Below are 19,374 nucleotides of genomic sequence, written 5' to 3'. Positions count from 1 at the left end.
CAATCCGAGGTGCAACACGCGCACCGGAGCAGGGGGCGCGACGGAAGTTAAACCCACAGCGGCATGGGATGGGCGGCTGCGGGGCCGTGCCGGCGGCAACAAAGCACGGTAGTCGCGTGTGGCGAACGGTGCTTGGGCTGCTGGGGCCTTCGTCAGGGGTTACGAAGCACCACCGAGAGGTGGCGGTGGAGGTGGCTGTCTCAGAAGTGGCGTTGACGATCATGACGTGAGGTGAAGGAAGGGGGACGTTGAGTTCGGATGCGGCACGTCAGTGAAAGCGCAAGTGGGGGCGGCGGCCGGAGGGCGCAAGCGGCGGTGGCAAAGCAGCAGCGGCGTGGAATGGGCATACGACATACCAGGACACAAAAGTTGCTTGCACGTACAGAGGTTACGTTTTTGTTATCGCGCGCCCGCTGGGTATGTGCCTGGTGACAGAATGGGGGTGACCGCTAGGAGACCGCACATGTCAAGGGAGTCCCCCCCCCCGGGGTAGGGGCCATGGCATGGGTGAATTCGCGACTATGGCAATTTGCGCTAATTCGGGAATTAGTGCGCAACTTTGTTAGGCTGTCTTGGACGCCCAGCATAATTACATTTATGCGACCGGACGCTTCTTTACTTGTTGTCAGTGTTAGAGCCTGTCCGCGGCACAAGTTCGGCCAGCACGACCGTCAAATCCCTTTGTAGCGCTCTAATGACCCCAAGCAAGGTTGCAGCAAACTTAGGAGTCAATATAGAAATGGTAGTAGGCGGTATCTGGGGCTGAAAGCCGTGGAATGCGCGGCTGCACAAATTTGCCAAGTTGCGTTCTTCGCCGACAAGGCTTCGCTCTATGGATCGGCAGCGCACTATTGAATTATTGCCAATGTGGTATCGTTTTCAAGTGCTCGCGGCACGAAACACTGATGTTAATACTGCTGTGTTGTTTTCCATTAACTATGGGGGGTTCCGGGGGCGTAGCCCCCGGGAAAAATTTTGGAAATCCCTGGCACAAAACGCTTGATTTTTGACGTTGGTAAGGAGGGCACGGCGTGCTCCGCCGGGGTCACAACTGCTGGGGGCAGCCGTGGGCAAGACACGCGGTCAGGTAGCCCGGCCTGCCATGCTTCTACTTGCTGGGCGTGGGCGCTACACCTCCTCTGCCTCGGACACTCATGTGTGGCCCTACCGGGCAAGGATAGCAGTGTTGGGCCGGACAGATACATCTCCTGCAGCGTGGTAAAGGTGGCTGCTGGTCGCCGCCACACCACGCCGCTGGACCCCTTGCCCTCGCCCTCGCTCCCCTGCCCCCTGTCTACGCACTGCGTAAATATTAAATTAAATTATGAGCTGCAGTGGCTGCTGTATCGTGGGCCACCGCTCCTATCCACTGCATAATTGACCCAAGCTGGGCGTGGGGCGACAGGGGCAGCAAGGTGGGTACTCGTACTCGCTGGGTACGCGCCTAACTTCTGCGCAATTTGCGCGGCCTTCGGCCGCGCAAGTTCCCCCAACCCCATTTCAGCATAATAACGGCCTCTGGATCACCCCATAATTCCCGCAATTTGCCGTCCCCGGCATGTCCGCCGTAACATGGTGTGTTTCGCACTTCTCATTTCGCTTCTTGCAAGTGGTAACTATGGCATGTTTGGGGTAGTTACACCTACTCTAGACAGGTTTGGACCGGTTTTTTGCCCCGAGTTGAAAGGCTGAGTTCGCGGGCGCGGCTCAATGAGATCCCAAAGTCGTTGGCCATCCAGTCTGCCCATCCAGAGCTCGTTTATAACTGCCCACCGAACACATGACGCTTAAAATGCACTGAGCGTACTGCTGCACAACGCGTCAAGCACGGTATGGACGTTTTACGGACTGCGTGAGCCTTAGATAAGAGCTTTACAGGAAGAAGGTTCAAGCTAAAGTGTGAATGCATTAAGGCTTTCACATGTAGTTAGGGACTGCATGTATCGGGGCTGCAATTCCACGGACAAGTTTGCTGCCCAGCCTCGAGACAGGCTCTTGCAAGGCATCTAGCATTTTAGGTAGGTGCTGAGGCATTTATCTAGGTCGGCTGGTGTTATCGTGTCAGTCCCTTGCTGTCACGCACCCCCCCCCCCCCCTGATTCGCACAGGCCCACGGGCGCTGAGGGGCGATGGGCTGCGGGGCTAGCTCGCAAGCGCATACGGCGCCTGCTGCATCTCCAGCAGCTCAGCAACGGGCAGACAGTGACGATAGCAGCAGGCGATTTGAGGCTGTCGCACCTGCATTTGACCAAGCAGGCCCGAGCAGCACTGCGCATGCAGCCAGCAGCCCTTCTGCGTGTGTCGACTCTGCTGCGGTCGTTTGCCATGACTACACAGACGGTGAAGCAGCGAGGCCTGGGACAGAAGCAAACGCTAGTAGCAGTGGCGGCCGTAAGGCTGCTGCAGTTGCAGCAGCACCGGCAGCAGGACATGGGGCGATTAGCGCAGCAGGCGCGCACGGCGCTGCTGATGACGCAGGGGGCGTGGAAGGTCAGCCGCCTCCGCAGGTGCAGCACTCATCACCAGAGCAGCAAGCTCACCCTGATCTCATCAGCAGCACCAGCAGCTTGACGCCCTCTCTAAGTACTGCCGCTGCTACTGCCAATGCCGCGGCTGCAGCAGACCCCGCCGCGTTACCAGCCTCTTCCGCCACTACTGCTGTGATCCCTCATCACGACACGGGTCTTCCACCCAGCAGTAGGGGTGGTCTGCTGCGCATGCTGGCCGCCGGGCCACCAGACCAGCTAGCCCAGCCATACGTCAGCCTGCAGCTGCACCAGACCATGCACGTGCAGGGTCTTGCCACCACGGCCACGGCGCGGGTGACCGATTTCGGAGCCAAGCTCACAGCCGCGGCAGCAGCCGAGGTGGTGGAGCTGTTGCAGGTGCGTGGGCCAGAGGCATGCCATGCCGTGGCCCTGCATGATACGGTGCAAGTAAGCGTGCTTAGGCTGACATGCTAGCTACAAATCTGAGCCCTTGCGTTCGTGTTCCACTTGATCAACACGTCATGAAATGCTTGCCTATACGACACGCGCTCGCTGCTTGGTGCGAGCTCTAGTAGTATTGTGCGTGCATCGATGTATTAAAAGGGGAAATGACAAGTGCATGTGCATCAACGTCTACCGTACAGGTGTGGCGGGATGTGTGGTACTGCCACCCGCCTTGGGAGGACGTCATGGACACCTACCAGGCACTGAAGCGGGACAGGGACCGGCGCCTGACCGGCTTTGAGGATGCCGAAGCGTTCAGCACCTCAGCTGCTGCTTCTACCGCTGGCAGCGGCGGTGGGCCTAGGGACATTAGGGAGGACGCCACCACCGGAGGGTCTGGGGCCGCAGCGGCGGACGGTGGCGCTGTCGGCAGTAGCACCAAAACAGGCGGCGCCGGCGGGCTGTGGTCTCAGCTGAGCTGGCCGGAGCGGCGGATGATGGTGGAGCTGACAGCTGCGGTCTCTTGCGGGTACGTTACGTACGTATGTTTGGAGGAGAGGGCTCGATAGGTGCAGACCATGCAATAGGGGGTTGGCGGAGTGGAAGGACTGTGTCATGCTTTACAGGTGCGTCTGCGGTGGACATTAAAGTTATTGGTTTCGATGGGTCACCGAAAACATGCTTTCAGGGCCGCCATCGGGGACTGCGATTATGGTCTCTACATGCGGCTGCTGCTGCGCGCCCGCGCCCGGCGAGCCGCCATTGAGCGGGTGCACCTGCGGCATGCTGCGGCCGCCGCTGCTGCTACTGTCGCCGCGGGGCAAGAGCCAGCAGCAGTGGCGGCCGCAGCCGCAGGACCAGCGCCGGCGGCTCAGCATGATCAGGGTCGGCTGCAGGAGGAGCTGGAGGCAGCTGCGCTGGCGGCTGACAGGGAGGTGGCGGTGGTGCGGGAGGCCAACATGAAGTGGGAGAACGCGAACGCGCCAGACGAGTTCAGCCGCGAGCGGGAGCAGCTACAGAACGCGGCGTGCGCCACCCATTTCCCCACGCGCTTCGTGACGCCCGCGTTCCTGCGCGTCTTCGTGAGTCGCCACGGCCTGGTGGAGTTGCAGGGCGCCCAAAAGGCCGCGTGCCACCGGGATTACGCAAGCAGTATGGGCAGCCTGAACAGACTTCGCGGCGTCACGCACAACCTGACGGCGGCTCAGGTGTGGGCTCGCATCGTGGCGCCGGCGCTGGAGGCGACTGGCGGCATGTCGTACGCCGAGGCGTTCCTGTCGCAGGTGCGTTTCCACAGGTGCATGGGCGCATTACCTGTGGGCGGATGCGCCGTGGCCTTTTCAGTTGCCCTGGCGCTCAGCCTCGTGTTCAACAGGAGGGAATAAACACGTCGCGCACCATTGCGAGTACTCCCTGCAATAGGTGCCTGCGCGCGTGCGTGCATGACTGCGTATACACGTGAGTCAGGCTTCCCGGCCCCAACACACCTGCTCCATCCCACGCCGCACATACTTGTACAGGTGGTGCAGTACGACCATTTCAAGCCGTACAGCGACACGCACTATGCCGCGGCCATGGGGTACGGCAATCTAAGCTACGGGTCACGTGACGCGAGGGAGCTGCCGGAGCGGTACGGTGTGCTGGTGCCGCACACGCCGCACGTGAGCGTGGTGGAGCTGGCGCGCAGCTGCGGCTCGGCCGATCACGTGATCTACAATAATCACGTGGACGCCTGCCTCTGGGTGAGCTGAGACACAGCTTAGTTGCAGATAGAACGAAGCGGCTTGCGTTATGGCTTCAGTGAATACATTGCGCTTCGCGCGTGGTGGACGTACGTGCAAGCGGTGCAGGGGCTGGCTTTACGTGGCATGCGCTCGGGCGGTCGGGCAGGCGAGTACAGGCTACGGTGCAGCAATGGGTGCCACCACATTTACATGCTATGATATGAGCAAATGCACGAAACATGTACCTGGATCCACCTCATCCATGCGGTGTCGCCATGCAGTACGTACTCATGCGCCTCGTCATACATGTGTGGCTGGGCTCGGTGTCGCTCGTGTGCGCGGCCAAACCACAGCCCAGCACGTGTGTGTAGTATGCATGGCAGAACGCCGAGGCCATCAACATGCACGCCCAATCTCGCTGTCACCAGTAATGCGGCTGCTGCCCACTACTGTCCGCCGCCCGCAGCTGGACCTGTTCTGCAAGGGCTGCATCCCCGCCACCTCTACGCCGTCAGCAGCAGCAGGGCAGCCCCAGCAGCAGTCGATCGGGGTGGCTGGCGGCCCGCTGGCGGCGCTTGCGGGTCAGGTGGGCGGCCGGGCCCCCGGCGCTGACGTGCTGGCGCGCTGCACACACGTGGCACTGCTGGCGCACCCCGCCTGGCCGCTGTCCCTGGAGGCGCAGACGCAGCAGCAGACGCCACAGCAGCCGCTGCCGCCCGTGCTGTGCTGGCCTGTGAGCGCCCGGCGGCTGCTGGAGGCGGCGCAGTACGCGCCATCGCCGGCACCACCACCGCCACACACGGCAACATCAAACTCGGGTCGAAATGGGGAGAGTGACGGCATTCACGCCGCTGCCGGTGCGGCCGACAGCGGTACTACAGTTGCAGTAGCGGTGGACGCGCCTGCAGATGGTGCGACTTCAACGCTAGGACGGGCTCCAACAGCAACGTGCCCTTCCACGGTCCTGACACCTGTGGTGCTAGGCCATGCGTTTTCACTTTCGATGTGAGTTGGGAAATGGGTACTGCGAAAGCGTGTCAAAGAAACGGAATGCTCATTCCATAGGGACAATTAGACGTACGCGTTACGGAGAATGGCAGGGTGTTGGAAAGTAGCTAAAAGGTAGGGGCTAGTGGCTTTCCCAAAGTGGTATGCTGGCCACATCAAGGCCGCTTCGTTACCGCAGCTGCGCGCGTGCCGGTTAGCCGGTGCAGCAAGCCGGCGAGCCCTCGCCCTTGCCCTTTTCTGCCCGTGCTGGAACACCAGTAACGCTGAGGAGCAAGGCACCGTGCTTGCTCGGTTCAACGCGGCGCATGAGCACCTGCAGCCGGCAGTCGAGGCACTGCTCTCGATGTCAGACGCGCCCCCGGAGGTGGCCGCGGCGGCAGCAGATGCCGGTGGACAGCATGCTTGGCCGGCACTGCCGCCGATGCCGCAGGCGCCTGCTGCCCTCACTTCGAGCGCCGCCCGCGACGCGCAGACGCTTTGGCTCCTGTACCAAGACGGTAGGCAGCTAGACGTGGCCGCTTGCTTTGATTGCTGGGTAGGCGCACAAAGGCAGCCCCGCCCACCAACCCTGTCGCTGAAGACGACGTGACACGTGTGTGCCCGCCATGTGTTGCTCCTGCTTGCTGCCCTCGGTCCATGACCCTGCTGCTGTACACACGAACACACGCACACGCAGGCCTGCGCGCGCTGCTCACCAGGTCACTCGGCTACCTGGAAGACATGAAGAAGACCCGCAGGCCGCAGGTGCCTGCGGAGAGAGCTGCTGCAACGGCTGCGGCTGCAGGAGACAGCCAGGGGCTTGGGGATGACAGGGCCGCGGCGCCTGCAAGCGCCGCGGGGGCCCGTGTGGCTGAAGCGACAGCGCCTGCAGTGCTGTGTGTGGAGCGCGTGCTCCGACTGGAGGGCTACCCGCCGCCGCCGCCCACTCCGCCGCCGCATGCTGAGGGAGGTGCAGCGGCGGCGGCGGCCTCGCTGCCGCCTCCGGCTGCCGTCGTGTTGCTGGAGATGGTAGTGGAGGCGCAGCAGCTGGTGTGCCCCTCGGACATGAGTCAGACGGAGGCGGATGATCTGGTGGGCGTGTGGGTGCGCGAGTGGGCCTGCCTGCCCGACTGGCACACGATCATGCGCACCCGCGCCGCATGCAGCAGCAGTAGCAGCAGCAGTAGCAGTGCAGGCCCCGGGCGGCGGCTGCAGTGGGCTGACATGAGCTACGCCCAGCGGCGGTCGGCGTGTGAGCTGTATTTGTTGTACGGCCCTTCGGCTGCCAACTGGGCCCCCAGCAAGGAGTGGGAGGCGAAGAGCCGCGAGACCTCCAGCACGGGTGGCTTCGTAACGCCGGACTTCTTGGTGACCTTTAACGGCATGCACCAGCTCGACAAAGGCAACGTGAGTCCACGGCGGCACTCTGTGCTAGCGACCCACCATCAACGTATGCGCCCATACCACGGCATTACGGTACTAAGGCGTTGCCTGTTGCCCCGTTGTGGCCCTGCCCCACAGTCCGAAGCCCTTGGTGTGTACCCGGGCCAGGCGGCCTGGAATCCTCGCGGTTTCGCCAGTGGTCATACCACCAGTTGGGTGTGTGCCAACATCGTGCTACCAGCAACCAAGGTGCGATGGGGAGATGAAGCGGCGGGCTGGACATGTTGCGGGCCGGCGATAGAAGCGACGGCGGCATCAACTAACGGATATGCCGAAGGTGCATAGCTGCAAGGGCTTCCCACGCTGCTGACGGTACATGCTGGGCGCAGCACACGTTGCTGCCTTGTAGGGGTGCTGGTTCCCTGATGAATGAAGGTCGTAATGCGCATTGATTGATGCGCGCAGGGCTACGGCATGTGCTATGCCGACTCGTTCCTATCGGAGGAGGCACACGCGGCGTGCTTGCCGTCTGCTGGCGATGCCCGCCTCTTGGGCTGGCTGGCTGACGGTGGCACGGCTGAAGGCGGTGGTGAAAGAAAGGAGCGCAAGCAGCCAGCCTTCGCTAGCCATGCCTGGGGCACGCCCTTCAGCGAATTCCGACAGGGTCTGCAGAGCTGGAAGGAAACCGACTTCTGGATTGGTACGGCTTTACATGTTGGGACGGACAGGAGTGCGCCTGCGCGTGTGTGCCTCCATGCAAAAACTCACATACCCTGATGGAGCCCACACGCACTGGCGTAACCCTAATTTGCATCCCGTCTGAACCTGGTCTTTCAGACCTGTTCCTGTTTAGACCAACCCAAGCAGCCACGTGTTTTGCCTGTAACGCCCAGTGCTTGTCCCAGCCTCCCGCCCAGCCCCGCATGTTGCCCTTCACCACCCCGACCAGACATCTTCCACAAGAACCAGTGGCAGTCGGTGGCTGTGCACGACCTGTCGGACAACCTGCGGCTGAGCGGCCGCGTGGCGCTGGTGGTGTTTCCCTTCCCCTCCCCGCTGGTGCTCACACGGGTATGTGCGCGACTTAAAGGTGCTACATACGTTCTTCCTGAGTGTGCTCTTGCTATGCGCACGCACATCATCCTATAATGCGGCGTTCTTGCTCGTTTCACTGCAGGTGTGGTGCCTGTTTGAGATCATGACGGCCCTGCAGCTGGACGTACCCATCAAGTGAGTTGGGTGTCAATCCCGGTAGCTAGCTCGTCCGCGCCCCAGTACGTACGGTGCTCAGGGCTTCTGTGTCCCAGTATGGACGATATGTCGATATGTCATGGCCTCATGGGGCATAGGACAGCAACGCATAGAGCAGCAGTCGCGTTAGCGTCCTGGAGGAGTGCCCTGCATTCACCGGCATTCAGGGCTTATTAAGATCGTGATTGGTTACCTGCGCAGGCTGTGTCGCAGCCCAGCGGCGCTGGAGGGTTTCAAGAGCAAAATGCTTAAGCACGCTAGTGGCCTCGATTTCTGTAAGTCCGTAATGAGGTGCAGTCATTTCCGTTAGCGTGTGCCTGTCTGGCCAGTTGCCCGCCCGTTGTCAGGCTCTACAAACTTGCATGTGATGGCGCCCGCACTGCATCGATGCCCAGTAGTACCTACCTCTTGTCCTCCTCCCCAGCCGAGTCCCGCATCACGCCAGAGATCCTAGCTGAGGTGGAGGCTCTGGATGTGTCCACGGCCCAGGCCACTGTGCCGGCCGACAAAGACATGATCCTGAACATGATCCGCGCCAGCATCGGCATCGACGACATGAACAAGCAGGTGAGCAGCGATTGGCGGATGGATGTCACCGATGGACGCGATGTTGAGTGGACGGGTGCGGGTTCCAACACGAGCGAGTTACTGCAACCCAAGCCGAAGCTGGCACTTGCTTCTGCCTCGCAACAATTGGTGGCGTCTAGACCTGCGCAATGCACGCATCAAACAGGCTAAGGAGTTGTTCCTCAAGCTCCTGAACGAGGTAAAGAAAGAGCTTGATGCCGCACAAGCAGAAGCCGCCTCCAACGTTTGCTTCGGCGGGGACGGGCTCGTGGCAGTGCTTCGGCCAACCGCGGCGGTGGATTCGGCCAGTGGTTTGGCAGAGCTGCAGACAACGGGCCGCTGGCTAGGCAACACAGATGAGGACCCAGGTGCAACGGCAAGAGCAGCCGGAATGCAGGACGCTGCTACCGCCGCCGCCTCCTGCCATGCGGCGCTTCGCCGCGTGGCGGATGTGCGGCCGGGCGACTGGCTGGTCACCGCAGACGGCGGCGTGAGCCGGGTGGTGCTGGTGACGGTGGACGAGGTGGGGCCGGCCGGCATGGAGGTGTGCGCACTGCCCTGCAGCGGCACTGGCACCGGCAGTGACAGTGGTCAACACCTGCTACTGGTGACGCCGGACCATCCGGTGTTTGTGGACGGCGCGTGGCGGCTGCCGCGCACCCTGGCGCCGGTGCAGCTGCTGCCGGCGGAGCAGGTGCGCGTTTGCTATGGACACAAGCGTAGTTCACAAGCCAATGCACCTGGAATGGCTCTATGCCTCGCTGGGCCTCATGAAGTCCTCGTTGCATTGTCCCCATCCTGCACATGTACGGGTCCCAACTGACAAGCCTGCGTCCCCTCCCTCTCAGGTGCCGTACGGCGCGGTCTTCAACTTCGAGCTCGACCCGCCCGCCACGGTGGCGGTTAGCGGCGTGCAGCTGGTCACCCTGGGTCAGGAATTGCCACTCCATCCCGGCGGGGGCGCCACGGAGGAGAGCAACAAGATGTACGGCTGGGGCTGGCGACGCCAGCCGGCGCGGCGCACCCGACTCCTGGCGCAGGCGCGGCGGATGCTGCGTGGGGAGCGCAATGGTGGCCACAGCATGGCATCAGGTGTGCCCGTGCACATGGCGCCGCAAAAGCCGCAGCAGCGGCAGCATGTGGTGGGTGGTAGCAAGGGGCGGGCAGCTGACGCCGCCACAGCTCAGCATGGTGCCGGGAGCCGCCTGTGCACCAGGCTCCTGGTATTCGGAGGCGACGGTGCCAAGAAGCAACGCCGACGGCTGGTGGAGGCCGTATTTCTGGAGGTATCGATGGCTTTAATCCTGTGAACGTACTGCGAAGGAGCAACATGTGGCATACGGTACTGTAGTGTGAGGGCGCGAAGCACTGAATGGGCCACACGGGGGATGAGGTCCGTGCAAGGAACGGAATGTTCATGTTGACGTGCATTGGGTACCGGAAATGCATGCGACAGATCGTCTCAGTGAGGCACCACTAATTGATTCGTTGACGCTCAGTTAGAGCGGGAGTCCTTGCAAGAGCTTCTGCAGCGGTCACTGTGAATTAATTGTATCCGGCGGGCTGCCGCGGTTGACTTTGCAATTGCGGCAACTAGGCCGTGCGCAGTGGCCATTGGCACCTTGCAAGGTCCATGTCCCCCTGGATTCCACCTATGGTTTCCTGCCATACTCGGCTGTCTGACACTGCCTGCTGACCTACTGTGTGAACGTGTGTGCGGCCAGCAGACATGCGCCACATGGTCATCACATTGTGCTGCTGAGTGGCCACTTATTTTGGGTAGGAACATGAACCGGCACTTGCTCGCAATTGACGTAAAATGACAGTACGACTTCTTTAAGCACGCAGATTTGCAGAATGGTGACCGCGGGTTAGTATTGCGCCCCCTTCAGCGGCCCTACATGGCAGGGGTGCTACATGGCCTACTGCCTTCCCTTCCCTGGCTCAGTACCATGGCGGGGCAGCGTTTATGTGCTCCCATCACGTGCATCCGGCACCTTCACACCTGCTGCTGGCCGACCTGACTGACAGGCCTGTACTTTCAATGTTTATCCCCTGGCTTCAGGGTGATTCACCAGCCACGTGTATAACACGACACGCAAGTCACTTGCCCATTGGCCAACACAGACTCTGTAGCGACTTGCATAAAGGCTGAACGCAGGCTGAACGCTGCTTGCTCTTGGGCTGGCCGCCCACAACTAAATCCACCCTAACCCAGGTATCAGGCCAAAGGGTTGGGATGCTGTGCCGTCTGCGCATCCTTTCATATCTCGGGCTGTTGGTTACGGCATGGTTTTGCGCTTGCCGTATGACGCTGATTCCCCGCCTCCCTCGCCGTGAGAGGTTGTGCGTGGTTGGTGGCTTTATGTGTGGGCACTATGCACGTATGGGCGACCGTTCTAGTACCTGGACGCTTGCGCCCTGGTTAGAGCGTGCGCTGTGCGTGTGTCCTGCGGCCTAGACGTTTCCCGGCACTCCTGTGCCTAGGCTTGTGGCGTTGAGGCACAGCGGTGGGGCTCTGGCGGGTTGAGGCTTGGCTAGGACTCACTGTGCGCGGAGTCACACGGATTTTACCCGCGGGAGGGTTTGCAGCAAAGTCGGGGTTGGTGGAGTCAAGTTGGGCCCTGATAGCATGTGATGGCTCGGCGTCTTCGGGTGCTGGGACTGTCCCCTCTGTAACATCCGCATTCACAACCCAGCAGCCCGCATGATTCCCTCTTTGTCAGGGCACCAGACACAGACACGTTCTCAAGACTGTTGTTACAAACTGCGCGCCACCTCACTCCACTGCCGCTGCCGCGGCCTCCTGCGAACTGCAGCTGGGCAACTGCATCCCTACGCACCCCATCAGGTCTGCATCACCGTCAGGCCAGCTATTGTAGTATCTATCCAACAGATTATCACCGGAGCACCTCGCACCAGAATAGGGAGGGCCGACATATCGCCAACTGACACCGCGCCCCCATGACTCTAAAGCGCAAGCACTGCAACTCAGCCCCAGCCCAGCCACCGACTCAGCCCCAACACGGTACGTGCTGACCCACACCGCCTCTGGCAGCAGGGTCGTTTCAGGAACGAACTCGTGTGGTCGAACATCCATATCTGAGATACCAACGATACCATGGGAAGCGTGGGGCTGAGATGGTGAATGGTCCAGACATCAACAGGTGTGACAGCCGATCGATGGCAATACCCTCTAGCATCCGGCTAACAGCCACCGACTCAGCCCACGACCATGAAGTTGCTGTCGCTGTCGCTGCAGCAGTTCGTGCAGCAGCTTGTCCAGCGGTGGGCCACATTTCTGGCGCTTGTGGTTGCGGTCGAGGCAGGTTCTGCACCGCGCTGGGCCGCTGGGCCCCCACCGGACGCGCTTCGCCGCCTCCGCGCCACCCCCGGGACAGCTGCCGCCCTGCAGCAGCAGTTGGATAGCTGGAGTAAGCACGATCGCAGCACAGATCATTCGTTCCCGTGCTACCGCACGTGCCCGGTGGTCCAGACGTCTCTGCGTGCCTCCGCATCTCTGCATCACCTCCGCAGCTATAGATACACAGTCAGCACCAGTGGTTCCGCCATCCACACTTGCGCCGCTGAGCCGCGGGCCCACTCCACTCTCCCCCTCACTCCCTCTCTCTTTGCTCTCATCCTTTCTTCACACATGCTACTATATTCTCCACTTTCCTCTCGTACCTATGGAACCAAATCGTATTGGTGCATACTACACTGTCTCTCTTAACCTATTGACTGATCCAGGCTCACACCAAGACTGCATCCAGCCTACGCGCCCGCTCCACCCCACTACCAGTACTTCACTCCATCCACAATAACACCCACCGCACATCAAACCTCCACTAACCTCGCCCAACCCTCTCTCACAAAATCTTCATTTCACTTGCCACACAACAATGCAACACCACCAACACGATCAGTCCCACTCACACGCGATGCTCGTCACCATCAACGCAACGCTCACGCCCTTGCCGTGCTGGCCTGCACCTGCGCCAGCGCCGCCGCGCCGCCGCCCCCCGCGCTGTACGCCGCCACGAAGCGCTCAATGAGCGGGTTCACCAGCTCCGGCGCCTCGTCCTGCGAGTTGAGGAGCGTCGACACGACGAGCATCAGCGTTTGAGGTACGGTGATGGGGAGGATGCATGGTTCATGTTACGGGACAAGCCTCGCCATGTCCCCACAGAGTGTTAGAAGGATGGGAGTTGGAGGGCACTGTGTACACTGCAACCACGCACACACATGCAAGCCCAATACAGCCCCTCTGTCTCAGCGCTCCCGCACAGCCCGCATCCCAACGCCCCAGCACACCTCACCTGCGGGCAGTGCCCCACCCCGGGTAGCGACACGAACTCCACGACGGAGGGCAGCGGCGCGAACAGGCGGCGGCCCTCATGCACGTTCTCCCAGGGGTCGGCCTCGCCCCACAGGATGCTGACGGGGCGGGTTGTGGCAGCCATGAGCTCCTCAGGCACTGCAGGGCGGCGGAGGGTGAGGGTAGCGGGGTTACACACCTGAGCCCAACGGATTACTCCTATCATCAATGAAAAGCCCGTCCAGGGGCAGGACGCGTCGTTTCAAGGTGTTGTAGGCATGTCCCGCACAAACGGTATGTAAGTACAAGTAGGATCGGTTTGAAAGGGCGCGCAATGCGCGCTGGCGCTGACTGCTGCAGGGCCTGTACAGTAGGCCATCCGGCCCATCCTTAAACGCCACTGCAACCCCTACACACTACGGTACTTGGTCAATTGAAAACGGTATGATGACCTGATCCCGGCTCGACGTTACCCAGTTGACTCACGCGGGCCGCCGGAGTAGGAGATGAAGTCCAGGAAGACGTCCACGGCACCCGGCCGCAGCCCCGGCGCCAGAATGGCCTGCACCAGCTCGGGCGTCACGGCCTCCTTGCGCCCGTAGGCCTGGCGCAGGATGTTGCCCACGGTCTGCACGGATGGAGGGAACGCACATTACCCAAATGTAGCCGACTCCAAGCCCACATTCGAGGGGCAAGCAGCCGCGAGGAGGGCTCAACAAAAAAAGGTGGTGGGAGACTGGCTTCTTTTGAGAACTACGGTAGATGGGAAGCGCCCCCCCCTACGTTGGGGGCATGATGACTCCTCACGTACTCTCCAGGTATACAGCATCCGACCGCGGCTTCGCCACCCCAGTCACTGCCGCTACACTGCCCAAGCCCGCCCGACTACCTACAGTGATGTACAACGACTCGCATATGCAGCTGCAGTCCTCCTTGCCGCGCGACTGTTTCCTGACGGATTTGGTTCATCGTTTTACACCCAGTCACAGCCGCCTCACGGTGGCCTGCACAGCCGGGGGTCTCACCCGCTCGGTGGCCACGTTGCCGAAGAAGGCCTTGCCCGCGTCCGTCTCGCGCAGGAAGCGCTGGAAGGCCGCCACGAAGGGCCGCTGCCAAGCCGGCTGCCGCTTCACGTGCAGCCCGCGGAGCGAGATGTCTGCGGATGGAATGGCGGCGGTGGGCGGCGGTGGGCGTGGTCAAGGATGGCTTGGTGGTGCTCGGGGCCCTCAGTCTCTCCAAGGTCAGTGCGCTTGGAAGTAGGTGATCCTGCTGCGGCCCTGGCGTGCCCCCTTCCTCGCCGACGTCTCTGCCAGCATCACGTCCTACCAGCACCATGACAACGTGCTTGTCCCACAACCATACCCCGGACCCCGAAACGACCCACATACGACCCCCATACGGTACACTCACCAATGCACTGCACGCCCTTCACCAGCTCCGGCGCCACGATGGAGGCCTGCAGGCCCGCCAGGCCTGACACGGCCACAGGAGTCAGATGAGGTGTGCGCCTCGCCAGCATGGCAGGATTGTGACATCAGTACACGAAGCGCACTTGGGGCGGGCGCCGTGGCTATAGGCAACCCTCGTGACAAAGCGTACCGCTGTTCCCTACCCCATGCATCCCGGCGTGCTCACCACCCACTGAGTTGCAGATGACGAAGGTGGGCTCGGAGCCAATGCGCTCCTTGATAAAGTCAACAAGCTGGTCGCCAAAGTTCTCAAAGTTGTAAATGCTGTTGGGCGGCGCGGCTTTGGGGTCCGGCTTGTCAGAGTAGCCGTAGCCGAGCAAATCGATGGCGAAGGCACGGTGGCCGCTCTTGGCCAGCTCTGGCGTGTTCTTACGCCAGTGATCGGCGTTGCCGCCGAAGCCGTGCACCAGCAGTAATGGCGTTCCCTGATCGCCGCTGCAGAGTTGCAAGGGGCCGTGGGGAGGGGCATGGTGACGTCGACAACTGCACACATAGCGGCAGCTACAGATGTCCAAGGTATATGAGGTGACTGGCAGGCGGCCTTGGGGTTGCCTGGCCTAGAAACAAACCGCAGCACCCTCCTAAACCTGTCCTACGGCGTTAAGGTTCCTCACAGCGTGGGCTGAGGTGAATCCAAGCGGCCTTGTCTGCGCCTGTGTCTGCGCCTGCCCCCACCCACCCACCCCAGTACTGCCCACCTGCGCTGGTAACGGATTTGGTGGCCCTTCCATGTCCAGTACCTGTGGCAAGTTGACACATTGCACAACACCATGATGCCGCGACTGCCATCCCTAGCAGTTCCCAGCACCGCTCGTCGCTGGGCGGCACGCGTGCAGCCAACGCCCCGTAGCCCTTGGACTGACCCCCAGCCATAGATAGGCTATGCAATATAGCTTAATAGGCTCGAGAGCACGGCCTCACGCCGCAACGCGCTGCAACCGAGCCGTTTGGGGCCAGCACGAACGAGCGACTCGGCTGGACCACTCAGTTGATGGAACCAAACCCTTCGCCAGACCCGCGTCGCTGTGGTCGCTGCTTACCCCTCATAAACTCCAGGTCGGACCTCCTTCTCCGTCACGGGCTGGGCCTTCGCACGCACCACCACACGACTCAATCGACCTCGGCTGTTCGCTCCTTTTTGAAAGGCGCCGACCTTGCGTTGTAGCAACATTGTGTTTACTGTAGTATGCAAGTACTGCACGCGAACACTGAGCTATGTTTCCAGCTTGCTCAACTTTACAGCTGTTCCAGCGTAAGTGTGGACTCAGCAAGAGAAGAAAAGTTTAGTGCAACTCCGTTACAGCCAGTTACATATGAACAGGCCTCAGAAATGACGTGGCTTGGGCCATATCGTCGCATAGCCTGCCCCCCCCTCCCCCACCCAGACACGCACACCCAGACCCCCGGCGGCCATCCAAACGCGTCTCGCTCACCGCTGCCGTCAGCACCGTGCAAAATGAGTATGTCCGGGTATTCCACCATTCATAAGGAGTACATCCACAACTCTAGATCGCACATATCGCTGGTTATCCTGCGCGCAACTGGCGCGGATGGACAACCAGCGAATCCAGGCTTTGGTCCTCAATCCCCATCCCATAGTAGCCACTTATGCAAAGCGGCACTAAACATTCATCCTATACCCACGACACCCCGGGCCGTACAGATGGCTGCCTCGTGCATCTGCATGCGCCATCGCTAAGCTCTATGCCCTGGGCCACGTCATGACAACGCCTGGTTGCCTTACTCCTCCGCATTGCCCTCCTCCGTCACCACACGGAAGGCAGGTGCGCCGCCCTGCTCCTCGCGGGCCGGCAGCACGGCGTCCAGGCGGCGGCGGAAGCTGCGGACGATAGCAGCCGACGCGTCGTCGCCGTCACCCTGCAACAGTAGCAATGAGCAACCAGGCAGGTCAGCACTGACTAAGGCGTTGGGCGCTGCAATTACTACTCAGCCCGCATCGATTCAAGCAGCAGAGTAGTGCAGAGTCGGTGCCGGGCCACCTACCGCGGCCGCGATGTCGGCGCACAGCTTGTCCTTGACCGCCGCCTCGTCGTGCACGTCCACACCCGGAACGTCCGCCAGCACCACGTAAAGCGCGCGGTGCGTCACCACCGGCACGCCGTCCTGAGTCAGGTGGCCGCCCTCGCTGACAGCGTCGTTCAGAACCTGTACCGAGGCGTGATGTGGCAGGGCAGGCATACACAGGTGCATTTCAGGCCACTGGGCACATCACCGTAGCCGCGTGACATGGGTGCCCGCTTACGCCCCGCGTGCAGGGTATGCCGGTAAACTGGAATACTGCGTGTGACCACAGCCGCCACGGGCAGCAAGCGCGATCCCACCTTGACGGCGTTGGGGTGCAGGCGGCTGGGGCTGCCCACCAGCACCAGGCCCGCCTGCTCGCCGCGCAGGTAGGTGGTCAGCTCGCTCTGCAGCGAGCCGGCGGAGCCGGGCGTGCTGTAGAAGCCGCCGTCGATGCGGTAGAAGGATTTGGCGTCGAAGAACTTGGCCTCCGCAGCGCCGCACTCACCCTCGGACCGGCTGCAGTGCGACGCACAATGAAAGGGTGACGATGTGGGTCAGGCATTGCATGGGGCCCAAGGCAATAGGACACTATGCCGGCCAAGCCCCCTCCTGCGCGCTCTTTACCCCCCGCAACAGCGAAATCCACTCACCAGGCGAGGACCCAGACCACGGCCTTGCGCTTGGAGGCCACCTGCACTGCTGCAGCGTCCCAAAGCTCCGACAGGTACTGCCGCACGCTGGCGCTGTCCTCCACGATGCCGTTCATCTCAGACAGGCCCAGGACAGTGATAGGGACCGGCTTGGGCGCGGGCGGGGGAGGCGGGGTCGCGGGGGCGGGGCTGGCCGCGGCTGCGGGGGCGGGCGCAGCGGGCTGGGGGGCGGTCAGGCCGGCAGCCTTGAGAGCCTGCTCCAGCAGTGGTGCGGCACGTGTAAGGGTCTCGCGGGAGGCGTCACGCCAGGCCGCCTTGGCCTTCTCAGCGATGGGGTCCAGGCGCTGTTGCGCCTCGGCCGCGTACTTGTTGAACAGGGGCAGTGCAGCGGCGTGCGCCTGCTGCACCGGCTCCGCCGCCTTCGCCAGCAGCTCCTGCACGTTGGGCGGCAGCTTGGCGTGCAGGTCGCGCGCCTGCTGGCTAGCCTGCCACTTCGCGTCCGCCAGCAGCTCTGCGGCCTTGGCCTGCAGGCCCACCACGTTCCTGCACAGCGGCTCGTAGTGCGCTGTGGCTTTGCGCATGGTGGTGAACAGCTCCGGGTCGGCGCAGGGCGCCAGCACCAGCGCCAGCACCATCGTGACTAGGATGCTGGTCAGAGAGAAGAAGCCAAACATGCCGGAGCTGCTGCTAGCGCCGCGGGCCTGCGGGGCCGGCGCGCGGGGCGCAGCTGCACGCGGGGGTGGCGTCAGCTTGGGCCCCGGGGAGGTCGGCTGCGAGCGCGGCTGCTCGTCCTCCGAGGAAGCGAATGGTTCCGTCTCATCACCATCATCTGTATTTATACGCAGGGCCACATGAGGAAGGGTTATGCGCGCTGTTCGACCAATGCAACACTCCTGCTGCCGGAACCTTGTCTTCGCGCAACAAGGCCGGGGCAGGATCGCAAAGCTACTATCAAGACTTTCCATGGGCAAAGGTGCGATCAACGCTTCACCCAGCGCACCTGGCAGCGGCATTGAGGCCAAGTTCTTCACATCGCCCTTGCCAGGCGTCTTTCCCGGGGCAGGCGTCTTTCCAACACTCTTTACCACACGCTCGGTGAGCGGCGTCCCAGACATTTGCGCTGGCGATCCAAAGGCCACCGGGGTCCGCTGAGCTTGGCTGGGAGTTTGGCGCTGGGGCTGGGGCGCTGGTTCTGGCGAATTAATTTCGGGCTGTCCAATTGCATCTGCAATAGCGTCTAGCTCATCTTGGTGTCTCGCCTTGCTCCGAGTCACGCGGCCAGTGCCCGGTGCCACATCCGTGCTGATTACTCGCCCGCTTCGCGTTGATACCATTTATTCTGGCCAGATCACAAGCTCAAGGATGCTGGGAAAGGATGCGCCAAAGACTTGAGGCACAGGAACCGCGAAACGAATTCGGTCGGCGTCGCGCTTCAAAGCTGCGCGAGCGCGTTGTCAAGCTATCGGTCAAGTAGTCTATATGTGTATAGTTCCGTCGAGAGAGCGGATGGTGGGGCAGGTATTAGATGCAAGCGCTGAAACGGGCCGTAATTCAGAAGAGGGCGAGCTGTCCCTCCGGTCAAACTTCAAACTGTCTGACTTTCCAGGACCGTGCATTACGCCAAATTTAGAGCTGTTTCAAGTAGATATAAGTTCTTGCAACTCCGTATTGGACAGTTGGGTGCCACGGGTTCGTAGTACGCGCCTGGCAACCCGCTCCGGCGCCAGGCAACCCGCTCCGGCGCCCGCACCCCACGGCCGTGATGGAACATGGCAAGGGGCAGGAAAGCGTAGTCCCGATGTGTGTGGCTCCCACCCGTGCCCACATAAATGCGTAGCAAGAAGGGACAAGGCATTGGTGCGTCGTTCGCGCGCTGTTACTGTACCGACGGTAGCTGGCAGGTTGTGTCGATGTTTCCGCTCCGGCGCCCGCACCCCACGGCAGTACTCAAGGGTAAGCGACTGGGGTCCCTGCAGGCCTCCACTTCATTGCCCTGATTGCCGGTGTGCCTGCATGGATGCGGTGCGAGAAGCCACACTGGATCATAAGCATTTGAGGTGTTGAGGA

General features: G+C 61.7%; 3 protein-coding genes across 3 annotated transcripts; 1 reads left to right on the top strand and 2 right to left on the bottom strand.

Moving 5' to 3' along the window:
• Positions 1-1,623: 1,623 nt before the first annotated feature.
• Positions 1,624-11,536, top strand: CHLRE_12g558526v5 (uncharacterized protein). The gene is made up of 16 exons (XM_043069138.1): positions 1,624-2,018; positions 2,109-2,885; positions 3,134-3,462; positions 3,622-4,216; positions 4,454-4,675; positions 5,124-5,662; positions 5,924-6,162; positions 6,342-7,051; positions 7,166-7,276; positions 7,493-7,727; positions 7,977-8,098; positions 8,205-8,257; positions 8,480-8,553; positions 8,703-8,845; positions 9,012-9,539; positions 9,694-11,536. The coding sequence occupies exons 2-16, from the start codon at positions 2,130-2,132 to the stop codon at positions 10,153-10,155; spliced, it is 5,118 nt and encodes a 1,705-aa protein (XP_042918866.1). The 5' UTR covers positions 1,624-2,018; positions 2,109-2,129; the 3' UTR covers positions 10,156-11,536.
• A 57-nt stretch (positions 11,537-11,593) lies between these two features.
• Positions 11,594-15,863, bottom strand: CHLRE_12g558550v5 (hydrolase, alpha/beta fold family protein). The gene is made up of 8 exons (XM_001702767.2): positions 15,673-15,863; positions 15,331-15,372; positions 14,799-15,067; positions 14,574-14,636; positions 14,189-14,319; positions 13,650-13,791; positions 13,165-13,322; positions 11,594-12,928 (listed from the first exon to the last, which is right to left on the bottom strand). The coding sequence occupies exons 1-8, from the start codon at positions 15,801-15,803 to the stop codon at positions 12,812-12,814; spliced, it is 1,053 nt and encodes a 350-aa protein (XP_001702819.2). The 5' UTR covers positions 15,804-15,863; the 3' UTR covers positions 11,594-12,811.
• Positions 15,864-15,917: 54 nt separating this feature from the next.
• On the bottom strand, positions 15,918-18,953 carry CHLRE_12g558600v5 (uncharacterized protein). The gene is made up of 5 exons (XM_001702766.3): positions 18,308-18,953; positions 17,308-18,136; positions 16,975-17,173; positions 16,637-16,798; positions 15,918-16,510 (listed from the first exon to the last, which is right to left on the bottom strand). Exons 1-5 carry the CDS (start codon positions 18,420-18,422, stop codon positions 16,373-16,375), a joined length of 1,443 nt encoding a protein of 480 aa, XP_001702818.2. The 5' UTR covers positions 18,423-18,953; the 3' UTR covers positions 15,918-16,372.
• Between the last annotated feature and the right edge of the window lie 421 nt (positions 18,954-19,374).

The sequence above is a fragment of the Chlamydomonas reinhardtii genome, chromosome 12 (genome assembly GCF_000002595.2).
Source record: "Chlamydomonas reinhardtii strain CC-503 cw92 mt+ chromosome 12, whole genome shotgun sequence".
Taxonomy (NCBI): Eukaryota; Viridiplantae; Chlorophyta; class Chlorophyceae; order Chlamydomonadales; family Chlamydomonadaceae; genus Chlamydomonas; species Chlamydomonas reinhardtii.
Note: the sequence above shows the minus strand (reverse complement) of the source record. Positions and strands in the feature narration are given on the sequence as shown.